General features: G+C 43.5%; 1 protein-coding gene across 7 annotated transcripts in view; it reads right to left on the bottom strand.

The window, feature by feature from the left end:
* Positions 1 to 16,963, bottom strand: part of TRIP12 (thyroid hormone receptor interactor 12) — a 124,694-nt gene that overhangs the window by 51,420 nt on the left and 56,311 nt on the right. For all 7 annotated transcript variants that reach the window (XM_059730971.1, XM_059730972.1, XM_059730968.1 and 4 more), the window contains 2 exons: positions 15,218 to 16,020; positions 864 to 969 (listed from right to left, as the gene is read on the bottom strand). In XM_059730971.1, coding sequence (XP_059586954.1) covers positions 864 to 969; positions 15,218 to 16,020 — 909 coding nt within the window. The remainder of the gene's footprint in view (positions 1 to 863; positions 970 to 15,217; positions 16,021 to 16,963) is intronic.

A 16,963-nucleotide genomic window follows, 5' to 3' on the forward strand; every position in this document is an offset into this window, starting at 1 on the left:
TTTTGATTTGACCTCTTCTATCCCAGCACCCTACATTATCAACCTACTGTTCCAGGCTGTAAATCATATCTGGTTTCATCCTGTACAAATCTGATGTTCACCGATTTTGTCTTAGCTGCAGGTCAGTCAGTGATTCATCACCCAATGCTTTCTGTACACATTTAGAGACCTTTCAAGGAAAATAGAGGTGAGTATATTTTGTGGATGTTAGTAGTTGGTTCCAAGATTCAGGCCTTTTTATTTTGAAGTTTATGCTGTAACCATACTTTGAAATTTGTAATATTGAACTAATATTAAGGGACTAAAACTTAAACTACAAGAATTGTTACCATGTTAAAGTAAACTAACAAAAGCTTCTTAAGAAAAAGGTAAGAGGGCCTCCTTTCCTCCTAGAAGTTATAATCATCTGAATGTTCTTAGGGAAAAAAAAAGTGGTAATTAGCTACTATAAGGCCCAAACAGCTACTTATAGCACACAAGCCCTTCTTTCCTTCCAAGCAAGCTAACTTGTAGCAGCAGCTGCACACCAGTAGTTTCCAACCAAGGGGAGACTTTGAAGCATGGCCCAACTGAAAAAAAATATATTCTACATTAAACATCCCTGGATCAGAGACCAGAAAATCTGAACGTGCTTATTATTTGGTGGTATTTCCCTGTCCAGTAGTTGGTGATATACGGCATCTTTGGATAAAGCTAAGTTCCCCATGTTCCCATTATCCCAGTGTTTATCAGAACTTGATGGGCCTTTGAATCATAGTCCTTTTTTGCACAAGAGCTTTCCATCAGATAAGGGGAACAAACTTTCTGATCAGTTGCACTAACAGTATATGCACAAATCATGATCTCAAATGCAAAAGTTTTACCTGGTGCTAGCACAGGAGCCCGTGGTCTTTTGCCGTGTGCTCCGCCGCAAACTGGGGAGCTCAGCAGGTGGTGACTCACTGCGCTTCTTCGTAGATTTTCTTAAACCTACATATATAAAATGCACAACATTAGGGTAAATGTCTTTCACCTGTAAGCACACAGGCAGGTACTTCAATAGGGAAATAGTCCAGAGAAAGGACACCAGAAGTGCTCTTAATTCAACTTTTGCACTCAAAGTGCTATAGAAAGACTGGTGTTTAATAAGGTAAAGCTTCAATGGTTTACAGCAGCACGTAAGCAGTGTGGTAAAATAAAAGTCCTGAAAGACCCATTAGTTAGGCACATGGCCCAAGTTAATAGGTAGCATTCTATATAAAACACAGAAATGGATGAACTGCTGGTATGTCTTTCCTACACCAGATGATCTTGTGTTATTGGGCTTTGTAGCATGTCCTATATATACTCTGACTCCTGAGCTGAGCACAGCCCCTTGCCTTCTCCATGCTCTCAACCCCACCTTTCCCCCTCCTCCTCACCAGTTGCTCAGCTCGGAGGTGAGAAGAGCAACGGAGCAGCCAACTCAAACCTGGCCGTCAGCTCTCAGCCATGCTGGCTTCTGTTCAACTCGCCCAACTACTCAGCTGAGTAATGGAGGTGACAATTTAAAAGCAGGAGGGCCAGGTAATCTGGTTTGAGGAAAGCCTATACAGGCCTCATTCCCGCCTGTGCTAGCTTTTCAAATCAGCACCCCTACCACTTTACTCTGCCGAGTCAGCTGAATGGGGCAGACTGCTGTGCTGCTGCAGCACAGTTTGGGAGCCAAATGCCCCGTATCACCCCACACTGCTCTGGGTGAGCTCAGCATCGTAAGGTGAGGCAGGCTGCCATGACTCTGCAGCAAGGCTCCTGGAGTCTTGCCATGGGGGCTGAGTGCCCCCCCTCCCCCAAGTCAGCTCAGGAATGCAAGGAGTAGGGCTATTCCCCTACAGGGGGAACTGGAAAGATCCCCATCACAGGGGAATGGCACCCCTCCTACCAAATCAGCTGACTGGCAGGAGTCTGCATGTGCGAGCACGCGTGCACATGTGTACAGAAGGGAAGACAGGTCTCCCAGGTCACAATGCCCCCCAGCAGTCTGTAACAGTTGCTGCTTTTCTGAAGTTTTCACCTGCCACCTGACAGCCTCCCCCACTTCACAGGCAGGGAAGGCTGTCAATGTACTCCCCTTAGGGGAAGTAGGGGTGGGGGGCCCAAGAAGCAGCCCCCTAGTGCAGAGACCCATGGGGGTCTCAACCCATGGGATGTGTCCCAAAAGTGAGTCTCAAGAATGTACTAGGGTCACAAACAATCATGGAAAAACATTTTTTTTTAAATCTCAGATTTTCTCCTTTAAAGGAAAAAGCAGTAGGAAACCATGGGTTTCCCCTTGCAGGCTGACAGAGTTCAAACCTGCAAGGGGCTGCTTTCGGCTGGGTGGGGGGAAAAGAAGGGTGATCAGGAAGAGGACTCCGCATGCACAAATGCATGTGGCAGCCAGGCAGCATGGAGGGCAGCTCCCACAGCTCCCCACAGATAAGTCTATGGGGCAGGAGGGGGGCACAGACAACACAGAGGGACGAGGAGGCACAGGCAACACATCAGGGGGACACATGCTCCCCTACTCATATTTGTGTGCCCAAAGCAGGCATGGGGCTGCAGCCTGGCTGAACTGGCACAGGTAGAAGCTGCTTCTGCAGTCCAGCATTCAGGACCTCCAGTGAGAACTGCTGGTGCCGCCAGGCCCCCCATTAGCACAATAGAAACAAGGAGGAGGGCTGCACTGCCCTCATCTCCCACCACCAGCTACTCCCCTCAGGCTGCACCTCTACCCTGCTGTCATGGCTTGGCTGCCATTGCCAACACTCCCCTTAGGCTGTGACTTAACCCTGGAGGGGGCAGTGTGGGCAGCCTGAGGGGGGAGCGGCCATGGTGACAGGATAGAGCCATTGCCTGGTGCATGAGTGACTGGCAGCAGGAGGAGGTGAAGGCATTGTGGCCCCCTCATCTGTTACTCCTTGTGCTGCTGATGGTGCAGGGGTCCCATTGATGGTGGCTGCAACAAGTCTCAACACCCTGCTCCAGGTCCTGCCCGCTGGGCCATGGAAGCAGCTCCTGTCCGTCCTAGTCTGGTTAGGCTGCACCCGTGCCCACTGTGGGCATACAGACTCCCCACCTCCCCCCCACACTCTCACTGTGGGGCTAGGGCCTGGTGGTGGGGGGCAGTGGGTTGGGACTGAGAGGCACTGGCAGGGCCAGGGGGCTGCAAGTTGGGAGTGAGTGGCACCAGCAAATTGCACCATGCAACTTGCATAATGAACATCACTTGGGAATAATGGAGGGCTACATGTTCATATTCCCGTCAACTGTCTATAAACTTCTAGTTTCATAGTAGCTAGGGTCAGGAGGGACTTGAACAGATCATCTAGCTTGACCCCCTGCCACAGGCAGGAATGAATGCTGGGTTCACAAGACTCCAGACAGGTGATCGTCCAACCTCCTCTTGAATATGCCCAAGGTAGGGGTGAGGACCACTTTCCTGGGAAGCTGGTTCCAGATTTTGGCCACCCTAACTGTAAGATATTGCCTTCTGATCTCTAACCTAAACCTATTCTCCATCAGCTTATTACCATTGTTCCTTGTCACCCCAGGTGGTGCTGGGGAGAAAAGGGCTCTGCCTATTTGCTGTTGATCTCCCCTGATGAGTTCATAGGCAGCAACCAGGTCCCCCCTCAGCCTCCTCTTGCTGAGGCTAAACAGGTTCAGGTCCCTCAGTCTCTCCTTGTAAGGCCTGTTCTGCTGCCCTCTCACCAAGCAGGTAGCCCTCCTCTGAACCCTCTCCAGGCTGGCCACATCCCTTTTGAAGTGCGGCACCCAGTACTGGACACAGTACTCCAACTGCGGTCTGACCAAAGTTGCATAAAGGGGCAGTATCACCTCTCTGGACCGGCTTGAGATGCACATTTGGATTCATGGCAAGGTATGGCTGGCCTTGCTGGCTGCGGTCTGGCATTAGTGGCTTGTGTTCATCTTGGAGTCAATGACGACTCCAAGATCCCGTTCCGCCTCTGTGCTTTCAAGAGGGGAACTCCCCAGCCTGTATGTATGCTGTGGATTCCTTCCCCCAAGGTGCAGCACCCTGCATTTGTCTACGTTGAACCCCATCCTATTCTCGTCTGCCCACTTTTGTAGTCCATCTAAATCTAGTTGCAGCCTCTCTCTCCCTTCAAGTGTGTCCACCTCGCCCCACAACTCAGTGTCATCAGCAAACTTGGACAGCGTGCTTTCCACCCCCTCGTCCAAGTTGCTGATGAAGATGTTAAACAGTGCGGGCCCGAGGACCAAGCCCTGGGGTACCCCACTGCTCATCTCTCTCCAGGTTGAGTGCAACCCGTCCACCATTACTCTCTGGGTGTGCCCCATCAGCCAATTTTTTACCCATCCAACTGTGTAGGCTTAATTTATTGATGAGGATAGGGTGAAAGAGAGTGTCAAACACCTTCTTAAAGTCTAGAGAGACTACGCCCACGGCAACACTATCATCCAAGGATTTAGTTACTTGGTAATAAAGGGCAATCAGGTTGGTCTGGCAGGACCTGCCTTTGATGAACCCATGCCGATTGCCCCTGAGCATGATCTCCCCTGCAGGCCCCCCACAGATGTGCTCCTTGATGATTCTCTCCAAGATCTTTCCAAGCACCGAGGTAAGGCTTACAGGCCTATAGTTACTTGGGTCCTCCTTCCTCCCTTTCTTGAAAATTGGGACATTAGCCAGTTTCCAATCCGCTGGCACCTGGCCAGATGACCACGAATGCTCATAAAGCCAGGCCAAGGGCTCCTGGATGACCCCTGCCAACTCCCTCAACACCCTTGGGTGGAAGGCACCTGGACCTGCAGATTTAAAAATGTCTAGCCCTTCCAGAAGATCCCCAGCTACATCTGCACTGACTGAAGGCCTGAAAGAGCAATCCCCGAGATTGGCCCTATCTCTGGTAGGTGGAATGTCCCGGTCCCTGTTCAAGAAAACCGAGGCAAAGGAACTGTTAAAAATATCAGCTTTCTTGCCTGGCGTAGCCACAAGATTACCGTTTGCGTCTTGCAGGGGCCCTACATTGCCTGGTGCCCTCTTCTTGCTCCCAATGTACTTGAAAAAGGACTTTTTGTTGTCCTTAATCCTGGACGCTAACCTGAGTTCCATCTCTACCTTGGCCTTCCTAATAGCCCTCCTACACTCACAGGCTGAGGAGGAGAACTCCTCCTTGGTGATAGCTCCTCCCTTCCACTGGTTGTACACTCCCATTTTAGTCCTCAGGCATTGCTGAATGCCCTTGCCAAGCCAAGAGGGTTTCTGAGCGCTCTTGCCCCCCTTGCTTCTCTCAGGGACTGTTATCCTTTGGGCCTGGAGGATCACCCCCTTAAGGTATGACCATCCCATGTGGACTCCCATCTCCTCTACCTTATGGGCCTTCAGTGCCTCCCCTACTAGTCTCCCAAGCTCATTGAAGCTGGCCCTTCTGAAGTCAGCTTACTAAGGGGGACCAGTGGGAAATGGGAGAGACCTTGATCCACCAAGCACCTCCCAGAGTAACAAGGAATAACGGCCATAAGCTGTTTGAGAGTAGGTTCGGGCTGGACATTAGAAGGCACTACTTCACAGTCAGGGTGGATAGGATCTGGAACCAACTTCCAAGGGAAGTAGTGCTGGCTCCTACGTTGGGGGTCTTTAAGAGGAGGCTTGACAATTACCTGGCTGGGGTCATTTGAGCCCAGTTCTCTCCTGCCCAGGGCAGGGGGTCAGACTAGAAGATCTGCAAGGTCCCTTCCGACCCTACATCTATGAATCTGTGTCTTCCTTTTGATGCGGGCTCTCTCTTTAAAATGAAAAGCAGTTCAACAGTTTAAGTTGTAGTGTGGATTAAAGTATTTTGGAGCCAAAATACTTATGTGTTTTCTACTTAAAACTATTTACTGGGTCGAGACTGGCCTTCGATGGTTACAAATGGGTCCTGGTACAAAAAAAGATTGAAAAATACTGCTCTATTGCCTCCTGACTGAAGAATCTGCCTGTGAAGCTCTCCAGACATGGAGCTAGAGAAACATTTGTATTAGGCCAGCTCCAAGGCTATATTTCTACCAGAAAATATTTCTTCTGATAGAAATGAACAGCTGTGTGCAGCCTTAATGTTACTAATCTGTAGAAGAATGACTCTCAAAAGAAAGTTCTATTTCCAAAATGATCTCTTCAGTAAAGCATAAAGCAGCCTAGTTTCTTACTTGTATAACATACAAGAGCAAAAAAAGTGAAACATAACCTGTCACTTACTCAGAACACAATTGTTTACAGCAAGTTTGGGTTTTTTTGGTTTTTTTTAAAGTGCAGAAGTGCATCCAAGTCCTTTAATTTTTTTTCCATTTGGTTTCTTAAATGGACTTTGCAATGCAGTTTGTTTTTTTGGGGGGGTTGGGTTTTTTTTTGTTTTGTTTTGGTTTTTTTTTTAGTTATTTGTGCATAAGCCTCACAATTATTGACACAACTATAGAAGAGTCTGATCATTGCTCCCCCTGGCTGTGAAAAAATAAACAAACAAAAACTTTAATTTACAAGGGAAATGCTTTCATATGTAGTTTCAAATAAACAAACCATCAGACTGTACCAATTTTAACAGGAATAGGGGACTGTCAAAACAAACTACAAGAAAATAAAAATTGGCTAATCAAGGACACATATTTTTAATGTGTTTTTTTTAATATATTTTTATGCCAGTGCACAAGGGCAGCAAGTTTCAGATTCAAGGCACTTGGTAAAAAGAAAACCCACAAAAAAGTTCAAATAACTGAAAAGCTAGATTAAGAAAGGTCAAAACCAGAGAGCCGTATTTGATCCCATAACGTATTACAGATCAGCATTTTGACTCAACCACACTGCTTTCCTTAATGCACCCAGAAATATGAAGTCATTTTAATGCAAAGTTTAACATTAAAAGAATTACAAAAGGCAAAGCTCCAGTCATTGTTTTATAAAAACTGTCAGGGAGAGAACAGTTGTTATCTACATATATAGTTAATTAAATGTTTCAGTCTGGCTCTACAACTACTGAACACTTTTCCCAGAGCTATTCTAATATCAGCGACACTATGTGAAAGATTTTTGGCATGATAATACCTTAGTGAGACCTGCTAAAACAAGAACAGACAAATTAACTCTATTCAAAACAGGAAACTGCTTGCCCAGTGGAGAAAGACAAAATTAGTATAATGTGAGCCTTTCACAAGTAAAAAGTTTATTTTTAAAGTAGCTACAGCAAGCTCAGGTTCCTCACTGTGGTTATTAAACATTACACACACACACACTTTTTTCGTACACTAAAAAACCCATGAAACTTTCCCCTATAATAGTCATACCTTAACAATAAGCCTCACTGTTAGCATAATTTCCTGAAACCCTATTTAAGCTTTTTGTCCTAGATCTAAATAAGTCACTTAGCTGCATCAAGGTACACATCTTTACATGTGGTCTGTCTCCATACTAGATGTGTGTACAACTTTAGATATGATTTCTGGATTATTTGTCCAAGTGATTCTAAAATTCCTTAAAACTGCCTTAGTTAATATTTTGGATAATAAAATGTATTAGTTTTTGCCTTCTCCAATGAAGTACAGTGACTATATTGCTGCAAAGGATATAAATGCTAAAGAAAGATTGCACTAAGTCCCTTTATACCTTCACATACTAGTTGTAATTTCAAAATTAAATATTTTTTTCTAAAAAGAAAACAGAGAGAGAGAGAGAGAGAGAGAGAGAATAAGCAAGCTATATAATGGTGCAGGCCACACAAATTCTACGTGGTAGGCCTACATTCTGACTCTATGAATTGCAGAACCAGCAATTTAAATGGGGATTGACTTGATTTAGGTGAGCTAGTATTGCTTAGTTTCATTTACCCACTTCAGAACTCTCTAGGTAATACCAATAATTTTTACTTTTAAGGTAGTGTTAGGTAAAGGAAGTCAAGAACAGTACATTAAGAGACCATGCTACTTTGGTTGCTGGAAAGGGGAAGATGCTAGGGACTGTTCTTGTAGTCTCTCCAATTTTTTTCTTTTTGAATACATGCCTTTGGCTTGAAAATTTATTCCATCTAGTCTATATTAATTTATATACATACATATATAAAAAAAGTCACTTAAATCATGCCTACCACACACACAATACATATACTTTTTTTAGTCACTTAGTCATGTCTTCATTTTGTATTCGGATAAACCTTCAATGATTTCAAATGTAAGATGACCTTCCAATATTTAGATTGTATACATGGAAAATTTTATAGAATTAGGTTAATATAGAATCCAATTATTGGAAGTTAGTCTTAAATTCATCCCCTGCACCAACAGCCTCTTGCCACTCTCCCCCCCCCCATTCCCTCTCACCTTTTAACCCCAATGCCTGTACCTGTCCTCCTGCTAACTGCCCCCTGCCTTTTTACCCCGATGGCTGTGCCTGTCCTCTTGCTGCCTCCCCCACCCCTCCATTTAACTTTGGGGTAGCTCTGGCTACAGCTCTAGGGGAGACAGCAGTGGCAGTCCTGATTATGCAAAAACAGCAGTGGCAGGTCTGGGCCCGGGCAAGGCCCAGGACAAGAACCAAAAGGGGGGTTGGGGGGAAGGGGAAACATGCTGCTGGGTCTCCCCCATGCTCTGCCCACCATCTCTGTGAGGGTCCCTCATGAGGCCCCCACCCCTGCCACATGGTCTCCCCTTCCCTCTCCCACCGCAAGCCCTTTCCCCCACTATACAAGCTATCCCAGCCAGGGTCAGCTGGAGCTGAACCACCACCTGCCCCAGGCCAGTACTCTAAAGACAAGGCTCTTCCCGACTTCTCTCCCCTCCACAAAGTTATTGGACAAGGAAAACATCTTCTTGGATTCAAGTAAATACGGTAGCTTGATGCAATTTTCTTTATATTACACTAAAATTGTTTCATGATACTTCACACAAATTGAACATCGTGTCATGCATTTTGAATGATGTACAATCTATCCCACCATACCCTATTACAGCTCCATCACAGACTAATATTTTTCATGTCAATGATCTATAACCTGGAAATGTAACTATACTGCTCTATTCTTTCCCAGATACACACTTTGAAATCACTATACACACACACACACACACACACACACACACACACACACACACCTGTATTAAACAAGGTTTTGTTCCACACCCTTGAATAACCTGTCCCCTTCTACTCTATTCTTTTAACTAAAAGGTGAAAAGTCAATTTACATAAGGCCACCTAAGATATTAAGGACACTGGCAAAGCCACAATAAGTCCAACTGAATCAAGGTGGGAAAAAAAAAAATCTGTTAACTCATGCTAAACATTTTGACGCAACAGAAAAGAAATCCTGGAGTTATTATAGATAGTTCTCTAAAAGCATCAACTCAATGTGCAACAGCAAGCAAAAAATCCAAATCAAGAGGTGGGCATGATTAAGAATGGAATGACATGGAAATCATCACTATGCCATTACATAAATTTATGGTGCACCCATCTTGAATACTACGTGGAGTTCTGAGTTCTGCATCTCAAAAAGGGGGTAGAAGAATTAAAAAACGTAAAGAGAAGGGCAACCAAGGTGATCAGGGGTATGGAGCAGCTGCTGTACTAGGACAGAACCAAAGACCTAGCACTCCTCAGTTTGGGAAGAAGGGCGCACGCGCGTGGGGGAGATGGGGGGGCAGCAGCTGGGGGGTGATATGGCTGGTCTATGAAATCACAAAGGGTCTAGACAAAAGTAAACAGGAAAGTGTTATTCACCAAGTCCCACAATATAAGAACTGGAGAGTAGGATTTGGTATGTAACCAGTCAAAAGTTTGTCTGGCCAAATAACATCAAATAATGGTTAAATATTTTAAATATTCATTTATTAGAACAGTGAAGAGAACAATTATATCTTCAATAGGTTAGACTGAGGTCAGAAAAACTCGAGATAAGCAGGAGGAAGGTCCTAAAAAATTAAAGAGCCCTTAACTTCTACCCTTGCTAAACATACATGACACCATTATGCAATTTAAAAAAAAAAAGTCAGGGTGCAGAACACTACTTATACAAAAGCATTTCTTCACTTGATGGAGTATTTGACTGTGGTCAAATAATAACTAGCCAATTGTCATTATTTGACTGGGCAATTTACTGGCTTGCCAACCCTAGAGGGCACTCACTGAAATTAACAGGAGACAGGTTTAAAAACAAACAATAGGAAGTAATTTTTTTTTTTTTTTTTAAATAAACGCAGCACAGTCAACCTGTGGAATTCATTGCCACTGGAGGTTGGAGGCAGACAGCACAGTAAGGTTCAAAAAGAGAGTAGACAGATTAATGGATTATGGATTTATAAATAGCTACTAAACAGAAAAGACAGGAATATGGAATATATCCTCCAACATCCCTAAACCGATGATGGATAGATCACTCCAGATCAGCATTTCCCAAAATGTTGATACCTGGGACACTTATTTGTGCATTAAAACTGCACTTCACTCATCTGGAAAGGTATATGCATTTCCTCCCTCCCCCAGCCCCTGTTTGTGCCACTCACCCCCCAAGAACCCTCCAGCCCTGCTGGTGCCCCCCACCACCAGCTTTGCAGGAGGGGGCTCCCAGCTGCCAGGGCTATGGGTCCAATGACCTGGGTCCACAGAGGCTGCTGCAGAGCCCAGCTCCCCCCACTACTACCTACCTGCTGCAGACTGGGGGGGGGCGGCAAAAAAGGAGTTGGCTCCCTGCCACTGTGCATACAGGTAGCAGGAGGGAACCAAATCTGTGCAAGGGGCGGGAGTGGGTGTAGGCTGCCTACTGTGGGCTCCCATCCTGCTGCCCTCCCCCAGAGCCTCCACAGCCCAGCAGGTGCAACCCAGCGGTGCAGAAGGAAGCCATGAGGAAAGCTTCCTGCCACTGCAAGCTCCACCCGGCCCTGGTGACATCTGATTGAACCCGTTTTCTTTAAAGTATGTATTTCTATGGAATAAGTTCAGTAAAACAACAAGGACCAGGTCATATCAATGTGGACTATTTCAATAAGCATTTTTCAGTAAAAATAAAAATGAAATTACAAGTTTTAAGTTTTCTATAGATGGGATTAATATAATTTTGTAGCAAGTAATGCTGGCAAAGCTAGTCTTCCTCTTCTACTGATCCAAGCATGACACAGTTTTTCAAATCTCTTTGCATATTTATTCTTTCAGTACCAAGTTCCTATACTTATTACAACTCTATCCTTACATATGCTTCTTTCATCTATGCACCCTCTCCAAAATCCTTTAAATTGTTCCTCTCCCCACCCCCTGTATCACACTTCCACCCCCACCTTCTGTTATGCCCAGCTGGCCCTTTCTCCTTTTCCTTTCAGATCCACTATTTGAAGTCTTCCTAAATTATTCTTACCAATATTCCCATTCCTACATATTGGGCTGCTGAACTGTATAGGGTAAAACCCTGGGTTTTCCTCCCATCTCACTCATGACTGTCAAATATTGTATACAATAGTTCAATACCGAGTTACTCTTCTCTAACAACAAGTTGCAATGTTTCAAGATCGTCGTCTCGTAAACAGGTTTTAATAAATGGAAGTCATAAAATGCAAAATAAAAGCTGAAATTCCAGTTGGCACAGCCAACTTTTAGTAGAGGTTAAATTATGACATCCCATGACTGGAGATGGAAGGATGAAAGGAGAGTATTAGTCATACTGCAATGTGTGCAGTAAGACTTTCAAAGGAATTATTTTGTTATTCATCTCCAGAAAGTTTACTTGGTATCACTTCCTGTAAGAGAGAGTTATCATGGAAGCCTGTTTCACAGGTCTACAAATTATGATATTATAAAAGATGCAAGCTGAGAGTTGTTACAAAATAAGTTAGTTGTAAGTTTAAGCAAAAATGCTGTCTGGCTCAGACTTAAGGGCACCTTATAGAATTAAAAAAAAAAGCTGTGAGTTTCTTCTTAAGGTAGGAAGATTGTAGTTTAACTGACATCTCCCTATTTGCATACCAAATCAGTGATTTTGAAGAAGGAACTGCATGAGAATCAAAACTGTGACCTAAATGAAACAGCTCCAAAAGTTAGAAAAGGCTCTTTACAAACCTATCTTGTTCTCTTTGTTACCAATCAATCTCCTAGTTTCATTTTTAGTAATATAAAAGATACGCATTAAATGTTTTCTCTTGTGTTGTGCTTGCTCACTTTAATGCAGGCTGCCAAGCAACTGGTGAAAGTATCTTCTGGACAAATAATAGGTAGCTGTGTGTTAGGTGATGCACTATACTAGTTGCAAACTCCTATATTTTCAGTCCAGAAAAACAACTGCTTGGACAGTTTCACCCCAGGAGAACTAAAACCTATAATTCACCACAAGTGTCCTCTGTAACTTAAAACTTTTTAAATGCATCTAACCCTGCTCTGAGTATAGTGAAAAATATGCCAATCATCAAAATCTGACTTCCACTTATGTGTGTGTGTGTCGAAATATTAAGTTTGTATTTTGTTAGTGTACACAAGGCCCAGTAGTCTGTTCCTACTGGAGATCACTGGCTGATGAAGGAACAGGAGAGGCAGCATACGCAATAAGTGTACTACAGCCAAACTACTGGATTATGTTTTCAAAGACGTACACTGGAAGATTTCCACAGTTTATTCTGAGGCAGCATAAATACCCATACTAATCACAGTGTAAGGATTGTTCAAAACGTAGGAAGCCCCACTAAGCCAGTACTCTTACATGAAGGTAGAAAAGCATGTTTCAAACTTTTCAATCTCAGCAGAAGAGATGACAAGGAACTGCTGAACTGTAGTAAAGATTAAATACCTAAAGGACAAGAGCCGTATCTCTAGTATTCTGCCCGTTTAGGACTCTCAATAATAGCCTAAGCAAGGGAAGAAGCTCAGAGAACAAATTTGGGATGTGAAGTTACATTTTTCTACTCTGCTTGTTCTCCAACTTTTTTGCTCTTTCACTGTTCTGGAACTGAAGAGTCAAAGAAAATGGTAGTAGTGCATCCTTCCTGATGACTTCACACAATCTGACTGTCTGTCTAGCTTCTTATATGGAACCTACTATCAAAGCATCTCATACTGATGAATTTGCCTGCTCCAAATCTCTAGGAAAATTACTTTTCTAACCTACAACATACACATATAGAATAGAATCATAGTAAGTTACTTGAAGTCACAGGAAATCTGTACTTCAGTCAGGAATTTCGCCCTTGCTTCCTAAGAGCAAATACTTGCCTTTACTATAAAGTCAATGACATCACCATTGAGTAAGGTTGTCTGGGAACTGAGAAAGAGGGCGTCCTATTTATAAATTAAAACATGTACATACTGCCAAATCTCTTTTCCTTCATTTTTTCTTTTTAAGTTTTTGTACTTTGCCTTGAAAATTTCATCAGAAAAAAAAAAAAAAATATCAAACCCAAAACACAACATTATGTACAGAATATGCAAAGGTCTGATTGTGTCCTGTTTCTGTGGACCCAAATGATAAAACCCCATGCTTTAAGTGAATGTAACAGTAACAATGCTGTATACTAGGGTTGTGCAAAGCTTTGGTCACCGATTCAATTCAGAGGAGATTTGGTGGCCAAATCTCCAAATCCGAAGCAAATCAGGAGACCCATAAATCTCTATGAATTGAATCAGAAGCCTGCAAATCAATTTGGAGAGATTCATCCATAGACACAGCTTCGTATGTTTTTTTTCCCCTACATACCTCGAGGTACCAGGCACGGCTCGTGAATGCTGAGACAGCGGGGTGGACGGAGCATTCCACAGGAGGGCAGGGGGTCCCCCACGCACTTGGCAGCAGACTTGGAAACGGACCAGAAGTACATCCGGTCCACTTCTGGGTCCACTGTGGACCATGTGGGGGGCCCCCCCAGCTCAGCAACTGGTGCCTCCTGGGTCTCCCTGCAGCTGATCACTGAGCTGGGGAGGTGCTGGAGGGTTCCCCAGGCACTTGGCGGTGGACCCGGAATTGGACCAGAAGTACTTTCGGTCCACTTCCAGGTCTGCCACCAAGCACACGGGGAACCCCACTGAGCTCCTGTGGGATGCTCCCATCCGCCCCATCATCTCAGCATTCACAAGCTGTGCCTGGTACCTCAAGGTACATAGAAAAAAAAAAACAAGCAAACAAACCCCACACACCATATAAAGCTGTGTCTATGGCCAAAATCGCCAATTCTCCTTCAGATTCAGATTTGGCCAAATCAATCGGGACAGTGATCCAAATCAGTGAATCAAATCACTATCCCCCAAATCAGGCCGAATCTGAATTGAATATTGCCCGCTTCGCACACCCCTACTGTGTACCCCTTCCGTTTACTTAAGTCTGCCAGTAGTTTTGCACATTGCTTTAAAATTGCCCACCCCCATGGAAGACTTACAAAATGTTCAGGATCAAGTCTGGAATTTGCAGAAGGAGGTTGCAATGACATTTATGTTCAATACCCCCTCAGATTCACAGATTCTGGTAACAGCAGTTCTTAAAAGATCCTGTTTCCTATGGAAGCAGATATATGTCTGCACCATGCAACAAAACTAGATAGGCTTTTGATCTCCTTTAGGCTAGAGACAGCAATTATATAAACTGGCTCAAATATGTAATGTAACAGAAGTTCAGTGCACACAACCTGCTTTCAAAATGGCTGAAACTGGTTTAATATAAACCTGAATGGATATAGTATCAGACTTCACTGATTCAAGTTAAATCAGTTGACTGAATTTCTGTCCCAGCTCCCTGCCAGATTCAAGTTAATTCACAGTCACCCAGCACCCCAGGATGCTTTGTACCTCCACTGCAACCCTTCCCTCCCCCCCTGCAGGGTGGGTTGGCTAGCCTTGACCCAAGCCATTTGCTCCAGCAAAGCAGGGAGGTGTGCTCTAGCACCCCCTCAAGTTCTGGCCTGTAGCACTGCAGGCATGTGGCTGCATTTCCTGAATCAGAAGCGAGTCTCTTCACATGCTTATCAGTTCACTCTGTGCAGCTCAGAATAACCTGTGAAGGTTGAACTGATTCAGCCTGGGCTTTCTGACCGCCTGTACTTAGCCTTAAAGATTTGCTTAACTATACACAGATTTGTTTTTCTGGATATGCTCTCAATAGTACTAGGTAGCATTTTGAAACGTTATTTTCAGGCTATACTATAGAACAAAATCTAGAAGGCTGCACTTTGACAACAAGTAAGAAACAAACAAATAAAAAAAAACACATGCTAACCTAAACAAGTAAAATGTTTCTTGTTAACTTACTAGCTAGTTTAGCCTGTAATCCTGATGGTCCAGGTTTTGCTGTTTCTGACTTCGAAGAGCCTGGTAGAGACAGTTTTGTTTTAGGCAGGCTAACTTTGGGGCTGAAGCGAGCAGCCCAATCAAACTTCGAAGAGCCACCCGCTTTACTCTGTTCTTTATCTCTGCTGCTCCTTCTGGGACTGGGACTGGATGCAGAACGGGAACGCCTGGCCTTGCTCTGGTCTTTTCCTTGTTTCACTCTAGCACCCTGAGGTACAGTAGAAGAAGTAGAGCCAACAGCAGAAGAGGAAGAGGATGTAGAAGCTGAAGAGGAAGAATCAGTGATGGTGCTACACCCAGCTTTGGCTGAGGTCACTGATTTTGAAGCCAGCTTGGTGGGTTTTGCTGACCTCTCTTCAACGCCAGTTGATTCAACTGCTGAACCACTCTTTATACAAGATGAATTTTCTGTCCTTTTCCTTTTCTGACTTCGGGAGCTACCAGTAGCTCCACCCTTTCTGGTGTGAGCCTTGCTCGTTGATGGCAATTGTGCAGACTTCAACTGCTGTTCTTGCTCTAAGTGTCTTTTCTTAGATTTAGAATGTGGCTTGTTTGTTTCTGAGGAAGTTTCAGCGTGCTGAAGTGCTTTGGGTTTTTTAGCAGAGCTAGGTGAATTGGTCCTGCTGTAATCTGGACTAGCACTGCGTTTCACTCCTCGAGAATTGTCTTTCTTAGGCACCTGCCCCGTTTTTTGTCTTTCTGAAGTATTAACTCTGTCTGGGTCTTCTTGTTGTGGTATTATAACAGTAGATGAACTACAGCCTCTGCAGGAGGTAAGCAGAATAGCATTAATACAATAAAAAATTTAAAAGCTTCACATTTATTATAACAATTTTTGAAGGAATAGACACAGAGAAATTACTGGTATTCAAAAACTATACAAATAAAACTAGTTCTTATAATTTAATATGCTTACACCAAACAAGAAAAAAAACCCACAAAAACATGACGATCAAAACAGTTAGCTGAAGATATCAACATAAACTTTGCTAGCATGAAAGAATTAAAATAAAATGCAAAATAAAAGGATAGGACACTGTCAGGTATGACATTTTGGAAGGATATTATGAGATTATTTGGGATTAAAAAAATAAAAATAAAAAAAAGCACAAAATTTGCCATTTTGTTTCATAACCTATTGAACTGGCAACAACTGAATCCTAAATCATTAAACTGGCATAAGTATTTCAAAATACTGGTGCAGTAAATGCAAGGAATATTCGGTAAAGCATAACTAGTCACAACTGGATTTCAGTTACGAAAAATCTTTTATAAAAGTGTTATTAATGAAATAAAAGTAATTAGTCAAGCCAAAATAGGATTTAAGCATGTTTTAGTTTGGTTTAAGAAGCAGGACAGAAACAGCAAGTAAGAGGTCACCAAGGTTACAAACCTGAAAACAAGCCAATCATTTCTGGTTTGGTTATAAGTATATATAAACGCAGCTCAAAATTGCTGGGGAGATTTCTCTTGCCTAATAGAAGGGAAGGTTCCACCATGTAATCCAAGACTAGTTATGCAAAATTTGTTTCCACCCCATCACTAATGAAATGCTTCCAATGTGTGACGTTTAAAAGCATGACACATGAACATGTCAGATACCAAATTATATTAGCTGAACACTAGTAAAACTAGTTGTCAGACATTTTATAGCAACCTGGTATTAAAGTACTATAAAGACTTTAAGTGGAAATTACACTTGTTAAG

The sequence above is a fragment of the Alligator mississippiensis genome, chromosome 7, assembly GCF_030867095.1.
Source record: "Alligator mississippiensis isolate rAllMis1 chromosome 7, rAllMis1, whole genome shotgun sequence".
In the NCBI taxonomy this organism is placed as follows: Eukaryota; Metazoa; Chordata; order Crocodylia; family Alligatoridae; genus Alligator; species Alligator mississippiensis.